The sequence below is a fragment of the Tachyglossus aculeatus genome, chromosome 9, assembly GCF_015852505.1.
Source record: "Tachyglossus aculeatus isolate mTacAcu1 chromosome 9, mTacAcu1.pri, whole genome shotgun sequence".
Lineage (NCBI taxonomy): Eukaryota > Metazoa > Chordata > Mammalia > Monotremata > Tachyglossidae > Tachyglossus > Tachyglossus aculeatus.
In genome coordinates, this window is record NC_052074.1 from 16,611,202 (window position 1) to 16,628,518 (window position 17,317).

The window sequence follows — 17,317 nt, forward strand, 5'->3', positions numbered from 1 at the left end:
GTTCCCTGCTTGGTCAAAGTAATTGAATGTACAACTGGATATACATATATAACAATGGTATTTGATTAAGCATTTCCTGTGCGTCAAGCACTGTGATACGTGCTGGGTTAGATAGAAGTTAATCAGGTCAGAAACAGTCCCTGTCCCACATTTTAAGCCCTCAATAGGCATTACCCTTGTACCTGGCATCAAGTGTCCCAGCTTCTGTCAGGAACCACCACAGGTTTCTGGAGGGTTCTGTCTCTGTCTCTTACCCTCATTTGAAAGCCTCTTGTGGCTGCTGTTTCCTCAATTACCAGTTAGCCACCTCGATTCATGGCATCAATAGCCAGGAGGAAGAGAAGCAGGGCCTTAGCCAGCATAGCTGGAGCCTTTCTCAGTTGCTGTGCAGTAGAGAACGAATTTTCTGTAACATGAGTGGGCGCAGACCCAGCTATCTCCCAGATTATGGGAAGGGGTTGGAGAGAAACTCTCCTCCACATGCATCACTGGCCAATCAACATTAGTCCCAGAAAGGTCAAGAAGAGAGCTGGACTGGGGACTTGCACAAGGAAAGGTTCTTCCTGAGCTCCCTGATTTTGTGTCCCAAGTTCTTATATGCCAGGTGTGTTGGAAACCTCTCAAAACCAAGTTCTATAATTACCTTGTTGGGGAAGTAGCATTGGTAATTATTTTTAAAATGATTAAGATGTCCTAGAAGCTCAGGCAACCACATTGGATTTCTTCTGAAGTTACTATGTTGAGTGAGGTTTGTCAGTAAGAATTATAACTTTTGTGAGTAGTTCAGAGTGGGAGACTGGTCCCAGAGAATTCATCACTGTTCATATTAAGGCAGCAAAGGTGAATACTAACTGTGGTATTTGCTAAGAGTTTACTATGTGCAAAATACTCAACTAAGCCCTGAGGTAGATACAAGACTCTCCAAAGTGCTTAGTACAGTGCTCTGCACAGAGGAAGCCCCAATTTATAGCATTCATCGATAGCACTGATAGATCAGACGCAAGCCTTGTCCCAGTCTAAATAGGAGGAAGGACAAGAATTGAATCTCCATTTTACAGATGAGGAAAACGAAGCACAGAGAAGTTAAGTGACTTGCCCAAGCTCATACTGCAGGCAAATGGCAGGGCCAGGTTTAAGAACCAAGTCCTCTGGCTCCCAGGCCTATGAGCTTTCTGGTAGTCCATCTTTCTATTTTAAAAGGATCAATCATGGAGACATGGCCTAGTTCTCTTTATCCTTGGGTTCCTCAGACGCGGCATATTACTTAGAAACATTAGTTCAACTAGCATTAGACCCTTTCTCAAGCCAACAGAATATGGTCATTAGCCATACAGCCCCTTAGCTACAACAGGAACTGTAGGGCTCAAATTCAATTCAAGAGTTGGAAAATTACCAAGGTGAAGACCAAAGTGTCAAGATGGCACATTTTGGTAAGGAGCTCTACTCCAGTACAGAGGAGAGGAAAAAAAAAAAATACACTTCGCACATGGTCTCTTAGGGCCCAAACTAGAGATGATGCAAAAAGGAGTGAAAGTATCTTGAACTAATATCGTGAACTCATGAAAAGTGAGTAGTCTTAATACAGCAGTGCCATGCTCCTCTTGGCTAACTGGATAAGAGTTGAGGGCAAAGCAAAACAGGAAGGTAATTTTTAAATAGAGGAGGTCCATCCAGAAAGGGTCTGGACCTGCTTCCAAGGGAGAGGTCAGAAGGGGAGGAAGAGAGCCAGAAAGATGGGACCTGCAAGCAGTATGGAGGGGAAGGTGTTGCAGGAAGGGACTGTCTCAGCTGCGTCTCCCAAAGGCTCCCCCTTGTCCAGTCAGTGGGGAAAAGAAGAGCAGAGACAGGCACAGGGGTCCAGGTTGTTGCCACAGGTGCCAAAAGCCCTGGCCAGCATCTTAGGCAGAATAACGAAGCCCTTTTTTCAGGAGCTATTGGAACTATTAAATCTTTCAGCTTCAGTGGCTTGGAGTGATGCAAATGTGAATCACTGATCAGACTGGGGAGAGGCCTTGAGAGCTGCCTGATGCACAGCTTACACTCCCACCCTACGCATGTCTCTGCAGCTTTCAGTTTAGGCAAGACTTGGGACGGGGAGAGGAGTGAGATGTTTATTCAGAGCTGCTGTTCCCCCACCCCACGTTAGCAACATTAGCCTCTCTCCTGCCTCGGACCTGGCCCCGGGTGTCTCTTGACCCTACCTACAGCAGCTCTGATCAAGCCCCTGTATCCAGATCGTGTCCCAGCTCTCCCAGTTTCCTACCGCCCACCTGGTTGCCCTCCGGATGATCTTCAGAAACTCTAGTCAGGGAGCATAGGATGTCTCATTCAAAAACAACCAAGGGGAGAGTTCTGAGCTGTTCATTCCTTTAAAAGCACATAGTCCAATTGTGAAGAAAGTCTAATTTTCTCAGGAGCTCGGATGAATATAGGGCACCGTTTCAGCACTCTTTAATTTTTCATCGGTTCCGATTCCCGGTAGCTGTGGGGCTTGAGTAGTTATCAAAATTGCAGGTCAGACAATTTGTGGGGGCTTTTGGAGACCATCTAGACTGCGTCATGATCATCACCATCTAGTATCTTGCATTGTCGGTAACAAAGCTGGTTTGTGCACTCCCTGCCGAAGCTGACGTCCCTGTGATGCTGAAAGGATTTTTTTTTTCTCTTTTGGCCTCCGGAAAGTGGAACATTATGTGTCTTGATTTTAGCAAGGGAGGAGTGCACAAATTGCCTTGCCTTTATCCTTCCAGGTGCTAGAATTAGGACTCATAACAATGCTGCGTCTCAAAATATTGCTACCCCTGCCAGTCTCTGATTTAACAGATGGATAAATACTTTAATGTTTGTGCAACTAAGATGGTAAGAAGATGAATATTCTAGATTGTAATTAATAGCCCTGAAGGCTGGAAAAAAACAGCACGTCAAAGAAAAAGGCAATGAAATTTGAAAGAGAGCATTCAGGTGAATAGTAAAGGAAGTGTAAACCTAATTACTTATAGTCAGGTAGTATCTGTGAGTGAAAGATTCTATCTCAGTAATGTTGAGCATATTCTTAGAAAAGAAGCAGAGGCTTAATTTGTTCATTTTGCAGAGAAACTATAGTAAAATCCAATTTTTCTAGATGATCCTTTTCCCAAATACCTTCTTTAAGTTAGAAAATTGTGTACATTGAGTGTTTACTGTGTGCACAGCTCTGTATTAAGCACTTGGGAGAGTACAGTGTAACAATTATAAAGACCACAGTCTCTATGGTCATCATTTAGGAGTTCTGATTTAAATAAGATGGTCATGTCTTGAGAGGTGCTGCCCTGCCAGACACCAACCCAGCATCCTGCTGTTCTCCAGGAGAGTGAGGAAAGAAACCATCACCTGTCGAGGTGTTGGCAGTGGTGGTGGTGGCACCAGTGATGAGTGTTGCAAAGAAAAAAGCAAGTTCTGTGGTCCACCAACAGCTGCCGCTGCTGCCACTGCCACCATCACTGCCTCACCAGAGCAGTCTCTTTTGGGTCTGGTAAGAAAATTTCCTTCTCAACCTCAAGTGCATCATCTCACTGCAGGGAACTCCCCTCCCTGGCTCTAAAGGGCCAGATTGCACTCAGCCAGGCAGCCTCCTGCCATGTGTCTTCTGTCACAGCAGAGATAACTAAGGGCAGTGACAGAGGAAGAGGTGGAGGAAGAAGTAGAGAGAGAAAATGAGAAAATTTCCTCTTTATACTGCACTTCTGACTTCCCCTCTCCCACTTAGAGCCTCATCTTTTTCCCCTTACTCTCCATTCCTTATTTTCTCCTTTCCCCCATCCTTTACCTCTTCTCTTTCCGCAGTCTTCTTTTTCCTTTCTCTTCCCTCCTCCAACTTCAGCCCCCCTTTAGACCACACCCTCCTTCCTCTTTGAGTACCCCAAATTCTTAGACCACCCTCTTTTCTTTACTGTTCACTTCTGCGGCTACCAGCAGGTCGTGGATTGGAAGAAGTTGTTTTTCTACAGAAAGTGTTCTAAGACATGAACTCTGAGAGATGTGGTCACTCAGAGGTGTGTGCGATTCTAAGCCTCAGGAAAACCTCTTCCTCTCGAGACTTACAGCTCATTTAGAAAGGACTAAGTAAACTTATCTATCAAAGAGCTTACGTGATCTGCTGCCAGGTTCCACAGTGATTGTCATAGGGCCTTTACCTAGAGCACAAACTCTCCAGCATCTAGAGTAAATGGGAAGCAGCATGGCATAGTGGATATAGCACGGGCCTAGGAGTCTGAAGATCATGGGTTCTAATCCTGGCTCCGCCCCATGTCTGCTTGGTGACATTGGGCAAGTCAATTAACTTCTCTGTGCCTTAGTTACCTCATTTGTAAAAAATGGGGATTGAGTGTGGGCCCAATGTGGGAGAGGGACTCATTAACTTATACTACCCCAGTGCTTAGAACAGTGCTTGGTACATAGGAAGCGCTTCACAAGTACCATTATTATGATGATGGTATTTGTGAAGCTCTTTGTGCTAAGCTATGTAATGAGCACTGGAGTAGAAACGGGATAATCAGTGTGGACATGGTCCTTGTTTCACAGAAGTTACATTCTAAGTGGGAGGGATAAATATTTCCTCTCTATATAGGTGCTTCACTTTAAAAAACAGCATCTAAACTAAAAAAGCCTTATTGTGTTTTATTTTTAAAAGTCTTGATAGCATCACTGAGAGCCAGATTAGGGTGGGGTTAGAGGTTGTGTTACTGAGCTTTATATGTTATAAATTATTTATTTTAACATCTGTCAACGCTTTTGGACTGTAAGCTTGTTGTGGGCGGGGAACGTTTCAGCCAACTCTGTTCTATTGTAGTCTCCCAAGCCATTGCCAGGGAATGTGTCTGTTTATTGTTATATTGTACTCTCCCAAGTCCTCGGTACTCATTCATCCTATCCCGACTGGATTACTGCATCAGCCTCCTCTCTGATCTCCCATCCTCCTGTCTGTCCCCACTTCAGTCTGTACTTCACACTGCTGCCCGGATCATCTTTGTGCAGAAACGCCTCTGGGCATGTTACTCCCCTCCTCAAAAAATCTCCAGTGGCTACCAGCCAACCTACACATCAGGAAAAAACTCCTCACTCTCAGCTTCAAGGCTCTCCATCACCTCGCCCCCTCCTACCTCACTTCCCTTCTTTCCTTCTGCAGCCCAGCCCACACCCTCCGCTCCTCTGCTGCTAATCTCATCACTGTGCCTCGTTCTCGCCTGTCCCGCCATCAACCCCTGGCCCATGTCCTCCGCCTGGCCTGGAATGCCTCCCTCCGCACATCTGCCAAGCTACCTCTCTTCCTCCTCCAGGAGGCCTTCCCAGACTGAGCCCCCTCCTTCCTCTCCGCCTCCCCATCCCCCCCGCCCTACCTCCTTCCCCTCCCCACAGCACCCGTATATATGCTTGTACAGATTCATTACTCTATTTTACTTGTACATATTTACTATTCTGTTTGTTTTGTTAATATGTTTTGTTTTGTTGTCTGTCTCCCCCGTCTAAACTGTGAGCCCACTGTTGGGTAGGGACCATCCCTATATATTGCCAACTTGTACTTCCGAAGCGCTTAATATAGTGCTCTGCACACAGTGAGCACTCAATAAATACGATTGAATGAATTCATTCAGTCGTATTTATTGAGTGCTCACTGTGTGCAGGGCACTGTACTAAGTACAATACAACAATAAATAGTGACATTCCGTGCCCAACGAGCTCACAGACTAGGTGGGGAGAGACACACATCAATACAAATAAATAAAATTGCAGCTGTGTACTTAAGTGCTGTGGGGCTAGTTGGTGGGGTGGGTGGGAGAGCAAAGGGAGTGGGAGATGAGGAAATGGGGGGGCTTAGTCTGAGAAGGCCTCTTTGAGTAGATGTGCCTTCATAAGGCTTTGACAGGAGAGAGAGTAATTGTTTGTCGGATTTGAGGAGGCCAGAGGCAGTACATGTGCCAGGAATTGGTGACGAGACAGGCGATATTGGGGCACAGTAAGAAGCTTAGCACTAGAGAAGTGAAATGTGTGGGTTGGGTTGTAGAAGGAGAGAATTGAGGTGAGGTAGGAGGTTGCAAGATGATGGAGTGCTCTAAAGCCAGTGGTGAGGAGTTTTTGTTTGATATGGACAACCAGTGGAGATTTTTGAGGAAGGGGGTGACATGTCCTGAATGTTTTTCTAGAAAGATGATCTGGGCAGCAGAATGAAGTATGAACTGGAATAGGGAGGAACAGGAAGTTGGAAGGTCAGTGAGGAGGCTGATGCAGTAATCTAGGCAGGAGAGGATACATGATTGTATTAAAGCGCTCTGCACACAGTAAGTGCTAAATAAATACAATTGACTGCTTAGTACAGTGCTTTGCACATAGTAAGTGCTCATAAATACCATTGATAAAAGCTAACATTGGTGAGTTTCACCACAGTCTCAAAAATTTTATAGTAGTGGACTGTATGCCTATCCAAATGTCTATATGAACTTTGCATAAGTATGAAAGGCTAGGGTATATAATAAAATTAATAAGAACTCCCTTTCCTTTTTGCTTCCGTTATCTAAAATTAGTTCTTGGCAATCACTATCCTTGGGGGAGGCTGTAATCTCATATTAATTGTGTGTTGGTATTTAGTGTGTTGGCATTTAGTGTGTTGGCACTTTGTGAACCTACTCTAAACTCATGCCCTAAGTTTCTGTTTTGGGAACATGATGGTAGTATTAAGAGAAGCTTCTATAGGACAAGAATATGCCACTTTGAGTAATTGTATGGTACTTTGCAGAAGCACAGTGCACATTATTGTGCTTAATAAATATCTATTGCCCTGATTTCAGATAAATATGTCCTTTATGAGCAACACGAACGAGAAATTTGTTTTAAAACTTGTTTAAAATGGAATGGGATTCAAAATCACAAGAAATTATCTTTCTAAAAACCAAGGCAGGAATTCACAATTTTTAAAAAACCTGAAGACCTAGGGCCTGAAAAAAATAGCCAGACCAAATAAAACTAAGAGCAAGTCAGTATTTTGACACAACCTGTAAATACTAATTGCAGTTCTGATACCGAACTTCTTTCAACTGTGTAGGGTCTTTGCCATTAGACGGCTCATTACTGGGACACTAGAAATAGGGAAGGCTGATGAAGATTTTACAGTCCTGTAAATTCTTGTTGTAGACTGGCATATAGATCTCTAAAAGACTGTCACTAGTTAGTAGAAGTCTAACCAATTGACAGGAACTCATTCGTTTTATTTTTTCAGGAACACAGCACTATGCAGAAATTACATTGCACACAAGTTGACAAGATTGTGGCACAGTATGATAAAGAAAAGTCATCTCATGAGAAAATCTTAGAGAAGGCAATGAAGAAGAAGGGGTAAGCTTAACTCAGTGTGCTTTTTTTAGTTTGCATACAGTTTCTTTTTGTTTAACTAATCATAAATAAAATTCAACTACATTTGTTCTGCAGTAATAAGAATTATTCATTTTAAGCATCGTAGAAGTGGCCTTCAATCAGATCATGAAAAAGTTAGCTTTTCTATAATGTTCCTAGATCTGCTCACTGTAATTGCTCCTTGGGTTTCAGAACTTCGTGGCCATCCTACCCAAAATATCTCCTGTTTCTTGATCCATTTTCTGTGGGCTTTTTTCTCTTCCTCTTAGATGTGAAGCCATAACGTAGTGGAAAGAGTGTGGGCCTAGTAGTATGAGGACCTGGGTTCTAATCCCAGGTCTGCCAACTTGCCTGCTGTATGACCTTGGGCAAATCACTTAACTTCTTTGGGTCTCAATCTCCTCATCTGTAAAATGGGAACAAAATACTTGTTGTCATCTATCACCCTTAGATTGGAAACTCTATATAGGACAGAATTGTGTATGACTTGACTAACTTGTGTCTACCATAGTGCCTAGTACAGTGCTTGGTATCTACTAAGTGTATAGCAGTTAACACAGTTTTTATGTCCTTTAGCCTTTAATGACCTTTTTGTGATGGGTATCAGTTTTCTATTAATTTTGTTTTCTGTCTCAATATTAATATTTTCCAATTCAAAAAACAAGGAACATATCAAGAAGTGGCTACCAGTCTGTTAAAGGGGACTTAGAAAATCAAGCAGTGAATAGTATTTTTTGAGCACACAAAACTGTCTTGGTCCACTCCACTGCCAGATATTCAACCCTGGGAACCACTGTGTTCCAGGGCAGGCACACACTCAGATCCTAAGACTTTGGAAAAGTCATTTATCATTTCATTCAGTCTTATATTAATGAACATTAACTTGGCATAAGTTTTATCAGAACTGTAACAGTGGAAGATACTGGTTAGAGTCTGCTGGATATACAGTGTTTTAATACACACAGTCAATGTTTATTATTAGTAAGGACCCTCACATTTTGTATGAATTAGAAATCTTGATGTGTGTTCCATATACACTTTTTAAAATTAGCTAAAACATCCTAAATTTTAACCAAATGATCTAGATAAAGAAAATATTCCTCTAAAAAAGGCCAACTTGCACCTAAGGATAACTTTCACTCTAGGATCTGCCTCATGTTGTTGAAGTTTCAAAAGGAAATCACTGAACATTCATGACAGTTGAAGTTATTTCATTTTCAGGGAAGTTAGAAGAGAAGGAAAGCTTGACACTTGCCAAGAACATAATATAAAGGGAAGCAATGACTACCCTTATAACCAACTAGTATGCTTTGGGGTGAGGGTTTTATGTAAATGCTGGTTCTGTTTGTTGTGGAGGGGGAGTGCTTAAAAACAATGAAGCTAGATTTAAAATGCAATGAAGAGAAATTTACTTCTTGCCAATTTTCAACTCTAAGCACATTTTGTTGGCTTAATCTGAAAAAGCTTAGATAAAGAAAAATAAAATCAGGATGGAAGTGCTGACAGTGACACCCTCCCCTCCCCATCAATGGAATAATTGCTAGGGCTAAAAGCCCAGTATTTTGAAGTGGGTGGATGCAATAATCATTATACCAATAATATTTTGTAAGGTAAAAATATATTCTTAGAAAAATTATATTATTCAAGCTATAGCATTTCATGTTTTGATGAATGTATTATATTCATTAGAAAGCTTTTAGCCAAAGCCAACTGTATGGGAAGATATCTAACTTCTGGAACACATTTGTGATTTTCCTTTTTAGAGGAAGTAATTGTCTTGAAATGAAAAAAGAAACAGAAATTAAAATTCAGACATTAACATCAGATCACAAGTCTAAGGTAAGGAAACATGCCAAATTTACCACTTGCAGCGCTTTGAGATAGATTTTTGAGGCGAACAAGCTTATTTTTATGAAATAATAGAAATGGTTCAGTTGTTAAGCGCTTACTATATGCAAAGCATTGTTTTAGGTGCTGGGGGCATACAAGGTGATCAGGTTGTCCCACGTGGGGCTCACAGTCTTAATCCCAATTTTTATGAATGAGGGAACTGAGGCCCAGAGAAGTTAAGTGACTTGCCTAAAGTCACACAGCGGACAATTGGCAGAGCTGGGGTTTGAACCCATGACCTCTGACTCCAAAGCCCACTAAGCCATGCTGTTATGTGTATAAAGCACTTTGTTCTAGGCTTGCCTAAGCCTGGTTCTCAAACTCAGAAATCCCTTTTGAAGAAAACATTATGCTGTGGGAGAAAAGGCAAAATCAGATCTGATTCAGTGCCTAGACAGAATTCTATGAAGAAAATGTACATAATTCAGGGCCTGCAACCTCAAGCTGCCATCTCGGTAATACTTTAGACAGCATGGGAGGGCTGGGTATTATTACACATTCTGCCTTAGATGTACTTAGTATGATTCTTTGCACACAGTAAACCCTCAAAAAATACCACTGACAAATTGGTTGGTTGCTCTGAAACTTTCGACCATTCCTGAATTCATTTGAAATATACGAAAAACTAATTAAAAATGTGTTTTGGATAACTACATCAAACTCTGTCACCTCACCTAGATAAATAATTCTTATAAAACTTTAGGGACAAAGAATACAGCCGTTTTGAAATAGCTTCCCAAAAAGACTAGAAAAAGAGTAGGTTTTCATTTAAAGGGAACTCTCAAATCGGCTCTGTGGCTCATTAATTAGTATAATCTTTTTTTTTTATTTTAACAATGAGAAAATGGCATGGTTTGAGTGCCTACTGAGAAAAGCACTATCTTAAGCACCAAGAATAAAATGAGAGAAGCAAGACATATGTACTCTGCCCTCAAGGAACATAGAACTTAAAGTTATTTCAGCTCAGACCATTTGCCTTAGAGGTTTGGAACTGTCACTTGCTACTCATTATCCCTCTGCCAGAATCAGCCAGAGCTCCAGAACAACCTGATTTAAGATCTCAATTCAGAAAACTTGTTTTTTGCAAGTTGAGAGAAAATGCTAAAGATTTTGGCAAGCTTTTGAATCAATATGAGACTGAATTATTGGTAATAGGTTCTTAGGAACCTATTGTCTTAAGACAATTACCAAAATCCTACATCAGAAAATTTGATTGGGAAGAATTAGAATTTTGTTCCCCAGGAGAACAGCAAATATTGCTGGTTATTTTGCCACTACAAATATGGTAGTGGCTTAAGATGCGGAATATCCCAACCAATCAATCATCAGTGGTATTTATTGAGTGCTTACTGTATGCAGAGCACTGTGCTATTCACTTGGAAGAGTACAGTATAACAGAGTTGGTATTCACGTTCATGCCTAACCTTGATTTTCCTGTGAGTGATCTCAAGAAATCTTTATTTCTTTTGTGCCTCATTTAGGAAATAAAAATGTACCTTTCCCCACTCACATAACAAGACTGTTTGGATCCTTTAAAACTTTATGATATGTCATTTTGCTATGCCTTTACACAAAACTAATTCAAATCAATTGGTGTTGCCTCATTTTCACTGTTCTCGATTCTCTCTTCCTCCCTTGGGAGCACACATGAAATTCACCTTCTGGAGGCTCTGCCCCTCTCTCGTGTTCTCTAACGGAGTTGACAGGCAACTAATTGAGTCAGCCACGTCCTGACATAATGAGTTTCCATTATGAGTTTCCAGAGGCTCCATGGTTTGCCTGTGCCATAAATGCAACGCCGGGAAAGGGATGGGGACATGAATGATCCTTCACTCCTCTTTATACCTGTTGGACATGCCAGGACAGGGCAGCTAGTCTTGTAATATTTGCTTGAATCTCTACTAACGTATTTTCAAACATGCACAGTGAGAAGTCCCTATGGAATCATTTCTCTTTTCTGAATCAGGTAAAAGAAATTGTGGCCCAGCACACAAAAGAGTGGTCAGAGATGATCAACACTCACAGTGCTGAAGAGCAGGAAATTCGAGATCTTCATCTCAGCCAGCAGTGTGAACTGCTGAAAAAGCTACTCATCAACGCCCATGAACAACAAACCCAGCAACTGAAACTTTCCCATGACAGGTAAGGAGTGGGAGATTCTGAACCAATCAACCAATCAGTCATATTTATCGAGCACGTACTGTGTGCAGACCACTTTACTAAAGGCTTGGGAGAGTGCACTATGACAGAGTTGATAGACATGTTCTCTGCCCACAACAAGCTCTAAATGGTGAGACGTTATAGCCAGCATCTTTGGATCCTGACATTTTCACTGAAGGATTTCCTACCACCCACATAATCATCCCTTCTCCCCTCTTCCCTTTCAGGCCTTCTGTGGCTTGGAGGGCAACAGGTTCTGGCAAGTATGATGGAAGGGAGGCCAGCACACTGTGCATATACAGATGTTCCTGGGTGCACCTTGGGATCAAAGATCCCTGAGTCCACAGGAATAATCATCCCTCACACTCTGGTCATCCCCCCGACCAACTTGAGGTGAGAGCAGCAGGCACTGTTGACCTTTAGAGAACAGGTCCACACTTCTAGAGCTTGGCTCAGGATGGTTTAGGCTGAATGGAAACCAGGCCCAGGATCTCAGTCCATTCACCACATGTAGGAAAGCAAAATCTGCCTTTGATTGCCACCACAGGTTTGGGACATTCCATTCTCCATCACACAGCTGTATGAGCCAAGTTCACCTTCACCTTTCTTTTCATCTTGAACATCATCCAATAGCTAGGTCTCCCTCTTAGACTTTGAGTCTCTGGTAAAATGGGGACTGTGTACAACTTGATTATTTTATATCTACCCTAGGGCGTAGTACAGTGCTTGGCATAGAGTAAGCGCTTAACAAATATTATTATACTAGTGTAATGATTTTAATTACAATGTTAATGTTGCAGTGTTGTCTCAAATACCCAATTTTCCCTAGTAAGTTTAGAGGACAAGTATAGGGTTCGTTATAGGTTTACAGCCAAGAACTAAGGTAGTTACAGTAACTAGTTTGGTCACTGTCCCTGTCCTACATAGGCAGAGCCAGATTAAATAGGGGTTCCTGGGACTGGGTCCCACAGTCCCAAACACCCCATAATTAGTCTCTAATTAATTAGAGAAGCAGCATGGCTTAGTGGAAAGAGCATGGGCTTGGAAGTCAGATGACGTGGGTTCTAATTCTGGCTCCGCCACTTGTCTGCTATGTGACCTTGGGCAAGTCACTTAACTTCTCTGTGCCACAGTTATCTCATCTGTAAAATGGGGATTAAGACTGTGAGCTCCACGTGGGACAACCCGATTACCTTGTATCTACCCCAGTGCGTAGAACAGTGCTTCGCACATAGTAAGTGCGTAACAATACCATAATTATTATTATTAGTCAATGCTACTTGCTGGGGTTAAGTGAATGTTAATGTTGGGTGAGGTTTGCACATGTCACTCTATCCCAGTCAGCTCCTGCTAGGCTGAGAGTGGGAGATAGGGGTAGTGGAAGGGGGTGAATCAGAGCAAAGCAGGGAAGACAGCTGTAATGTCATCAGACCCAGTGTGATGAAGTGACCTCACTTTGGGCCCTGTGAAGCCCAAAAGGCTAGGACCCTCTATGGAGATTAACAATGCCCTGCAGATGGAGCTCACTATCTTAAAGGTAGGACTGAAACTCAGAGAACAAAATTTTTTATTTTACTCATATCAAACCTCTTCTCCCATCACACCTTTTATCAGAATAGCAAATAGCTTTTATAAAAAAAATCAGGCTTTATTATCCTTGTTGTTTTCCCATGCCCACCCTCTGGAGTAAGTGCCAACGAGTCATGAATGTCTGAAAAACAGCTGCAGCAAAGGGAGGGAAGAGATGGCGAGGCCTGGGAAATTCCCAAACCAGAAAAGCAACCCCTGAATAATCAAGGGTAGATGATATTCCATGCTCACTCAACTCATATTTTTTTCGCACTCCTCGTCCCATTAATGCATCCATACTGGGCAGGTGCCTTCAGGTTGAGGGTATTTTAATTTGTAACTGTCCTGGATTCCAAAAGGCTTAGGGCTCTAATGAAGTCTCAACCATTAGCAGTGTCATTTCCAAGTATGAAAAATGGCTCTGTTGAGATAGTGGTAATAGTCCTTAAAATGAATTCTCTGTCTTTGGCTTTTAATTGTCTTACAGAACAGGAACTTCACAAACATGATCAGCAGTCAGGATTCGGGAAATAGAAGTTTATCAGAATAGTAGTAGAAACAGTTGATACGGCACTCTTCATTCTTCTCTTTTCATTGTTGGACAGTAGGAGTGAAGGAGAGAGTAGGAACAACTGTAGAAAAAGATACTGGCAGCCAACAGAATCCCAATCGCTAATCTCAACCTATGCATGTATCATCTGTAGAAGGGCAATTTCTCAGCCTCTTTTGCAGTTAACAAATCGTGCTTACTTTGGCCTCTCTCAGCCTGATGGACAGGGTCTGTGTCTGACCTGATTATCTTGTGTCTACCCCAGAACTTTAGTACAGTGCTTGGCATAGAGTACGCACTTAACAAACACCACCATTATTAAACAGCGTACAAGTCTCTATTTAAAATCCACAGGCCTCCTATGAAAGTAGACTTTGAAAATCTGTCAGGAAGCTCAGCTGAGGGTATGGGCAGTTTAGTCACTGTAATATTCCTGATTTAAACAGAAAGCATGAAGCACTTCAGAAAGTTAAACAGCTTAACATCAGACTGACATTCTGCAGGCAAAACACAAGAAAAAGCAGAGCAAAGCATTTAAGTAATGAGTCAGAGAGAAGAATTGTTATTGGATAAAGCAGGGGTTTCTTTATTATTTTTTCCTTAGCACATAATCACTCATATTACATCCTTAAGGAACAATTTTAAGAGCTGTGATGCATGTAGTTTTCTATAATCTAGAATCTTCCCTACAATGGACCTATGTATTTTGATAGCCCCCCTAAGGCAAGAGCTAAAACATGAAGCATATTGCATGGTGTCTGCCAAAGATTTAGAGATCACGGTGTTTTCTGTACCACCAACTTTGGGGGAAATCCATCATCTCGAGGGCATCATTTTTTTTTTTTTAACTTGGTCTTACCAGAATACAGATAGAAAGAGTCTCTTCCTCCAGGACCTGAACTGTCAATTTGGCATTTGTCTAAAAGAATAGTTCCATAACTTGCAGCAGGAGAAATACTTTCCTTTTCTGGGACTGAGCACCCAGCCATAAGTGGCTAGGAGCCAAAGGAAGTAATTAAGTGTAGCAGAAGTTGTAACTCCACATTTGGTTGAGAGTTCCACGTTCACTCCCACAACTTTAGTAAAATGACCCCCATGCAAATTACTTTATTATTTAACTGGACTTTACATTTCTACTCACATCACTTAGTCCAGCTGCTGCAACCAGATGTTCAATCCGAGATCAGCTTCTCACAGGCCCTAGGGTACTGAAGAAGCCCATCAAGAGGCCAAGCCCTCCAATCCCCCATCTCCAAGTGGGATCACATCTAAGCCATCAATATGATCTTGAGTAAATTTCCCATAGAGATCCATTCCAGTGCTTCAAGCTTAGTAAACTCTTGCCTATGCCTCATCTACATACCTCATCCTGCCCTTAACTTTGTTCATCATGCCTTTTGGCCCTTGCCACTATGTTCCTGGATACTGACTTTCAAGAAATTTTGACATGAAATGTAACGAGCCAAAACGAATCACTTTGTGATCAGTGGTCCTGACATCCTTGGCCATTATGGTTCAAGTCGACTCTGTTCCTATATATTTTAAAGTACTTCAACTTATGCCAGATCACCCTCATATGTTTTTCACAGTAAAAACCTCGGGTGCTACTTTTACCTGTACCCATTCTTACTAGGGGTACAGATGTAAGAGAGAAATATCCCCAAAGTATTCTATCATTTTCCTCTTTACTTTCAAACTTGAATAGAAAATGAGAGGTTTTTTTGTATAAGAATTGTTCTTGATTTAGTATGCAAAAAGTACTGTTAAGTGAATTGCCTTCTTGTTGCTATGCTACCAAGGGTTTAGCCTGTCATTGTTATTTTAGAAAGCACTTCACAGAACAAGACACTGCAAGTAAATTTCTTATCTCACAATCTTATTTATTAAGGTAGCTTTTTGTTGGTTAGGACATGAAAGATAAAACTTTGAAAGTTGTTAAGCATTTACATGTATATGCATCTTTAAAAGTCAAATATATAATCTATTACTGATACATATTTACATTGCTATGTGATCATATAATTAGGTATTTTGTGTTTTCCCTTTTTAAAAAAATATTTAACGTGTTTTGGTCAATTTTCTGGATCTTGGAAACACATTAATACCCTTTATAATTTTTTCCTCTGGGAGATTACTTCATTTAGTGCTCTTTAGCTTAAACACTCTGCTGTCACAGAGCCATGTAAAAGCAGCCAGTGCCAGACTCCTGGGTCCCTACAGAAAGGGTGTGGGAGGAGGTAAGTGTGGTTGCCAAATTTTAGTTCTGAGAATTCAGAATGCTGGCTGTAGCCCAGCTACATCCTTCCTCAGTTCCCATGGTGTTTGCTCTTAACTTTGAGAAAACTAAATGTTCCCTCCCCTTTCCTGGAGTCAAGAGAAGCACCGTGGCCTAGTGGATAGAGAATGGATCTAGGAGTCAGAAGGACCTGGGTTCTAATTCCAGTTCTGCCACTTTTCTGCAGTATAACCTTGGGCAGATCACTTCACTTCTCTATACCTCAGTTACCTCATATGAAAATGGGGTTTTCATATGAAAGTGCGTCCCATGTGGGCCTGGGACTCTGTCCAACCTGATTTGCTTGTATCCACTCCAGCAGTTAGTACAATTCCTGGCAAAGTAGTAAGTGCTTAACAAATACAACAATTATTCCTCTAGACGGTACGCTCATTGTGGGCATGGAACGTTTCTATTTCTATCACTTGTTATAGTGTACTCTCCCAAGAGCTTAGTACAGTGTTCTGCACACAGTAAGCGCTCAATAAATGTGATTAATGGATTCATTGATTGATCAACAGCCTGCATTTCCAGCATAACTGGAAATTCCTTCCTTGCCAGAACATCTCAAGTCTCATATGTGGGTTGTGTGAAAGTTATGATGACTTATTTTGTATTGTCCACACTCTTACACATACCTGTGGGTCAGCAAAACGCAAAATAAAATGACCAGAAAAGTTTATCTGATGGTTTTGTATCTATCATCTCAGTGCTTAGTCCATTGCTTGGTACATGGTAAGGGCTTAATAAATACCACAATTACTTTCGTTACTATTATTGTTACTACTGGTAGAGTAGGAAACATGTCTACATACATTTAGGACCCTTGTCAGAATGGAATTAAATAGCCATTATTTCAGATATAGGCTCCCTTTGGAATGATTTGGCTCACCATATTTTCGTTGAAAATTTGGACATCAGAACACCATCCCAAATTTGCCCGCTTTCTCATTCCTCTCAGGGAGGCAGAATTGGGGTTCAGGTTTCTCTCCATCTGGGACATTGTTCTTATTGGCCCCCAAATGCTGTGACACCTAAAATGAGCATGTTCTAAAAATGCTTCAACCTGATGGAAAAAGTGTAAGTTCAAAGCATTTAAAGTGAGTAAGATCCGGCAGGCATGAGAGCAAGATACCTACCGGTCCAGGTGCCAGGATAAGGGTATTTTTAAAAAAACTGTCCAGGATAGCTTGCATGAGTCCCAGGACTGCCCTTGCTACCAAGATGGTATAATACTGTAGGAAGAATGCTAGGCAAAATAGGGAGTGGCCATGGAAAACTGAGTCCTAAATTTACATTTAATCTGAGTTCTGTTTGCATATCCTAGGGAAAGCAAGGAAATGCGTGCCAACCAAGCTAAGATTTCCATGGAAAACAGCAAAGCCATCAGCCAGGATAAATCTATCAAGAATAAAGCTGAACGAGAAAGGTAAGTCTAAGACAGCTTCCCATGATATTTACCAGGACAGCCACTGAAGAAAAAGCAATGC

General features: G+C 41.6%; 1 protein-coding gene across 7 annotated transcripts in view; it reads left to right on the forward strand.

Annotated features, from left to right (window-relative positions):
- Positions 1-17,317, forward strand: part of PLCB4 (phospholipase C beta 4) — a 365,501-nt gene that overhangs the window by 338,278 nt on the left and 9,906 nt on the right. For all 7 annotated transcript variants that reach the window (XM_038751364.1, XM_038751365.1, XM_038751360.1 and 4 more), the window contains 4 exons: positions 7,250-7,365; positions 9,147-9,222; positions 11,240-11,415; positions 17,155-17,256. In XM_038751364.1, the coding sequence (XP_038607292.1) occupies positions 7,250-7,365; positions 9,147-9,222; positions 11,240-11,415; positions 17,155-17,256 (470 nt within the window). The remainder of the gene's footprint in view (positions 1-7,249; positions 7,366-9,146; positions 9,223-11,239; positions 11,416-17,154; positions 17,257-17,317) is intronic.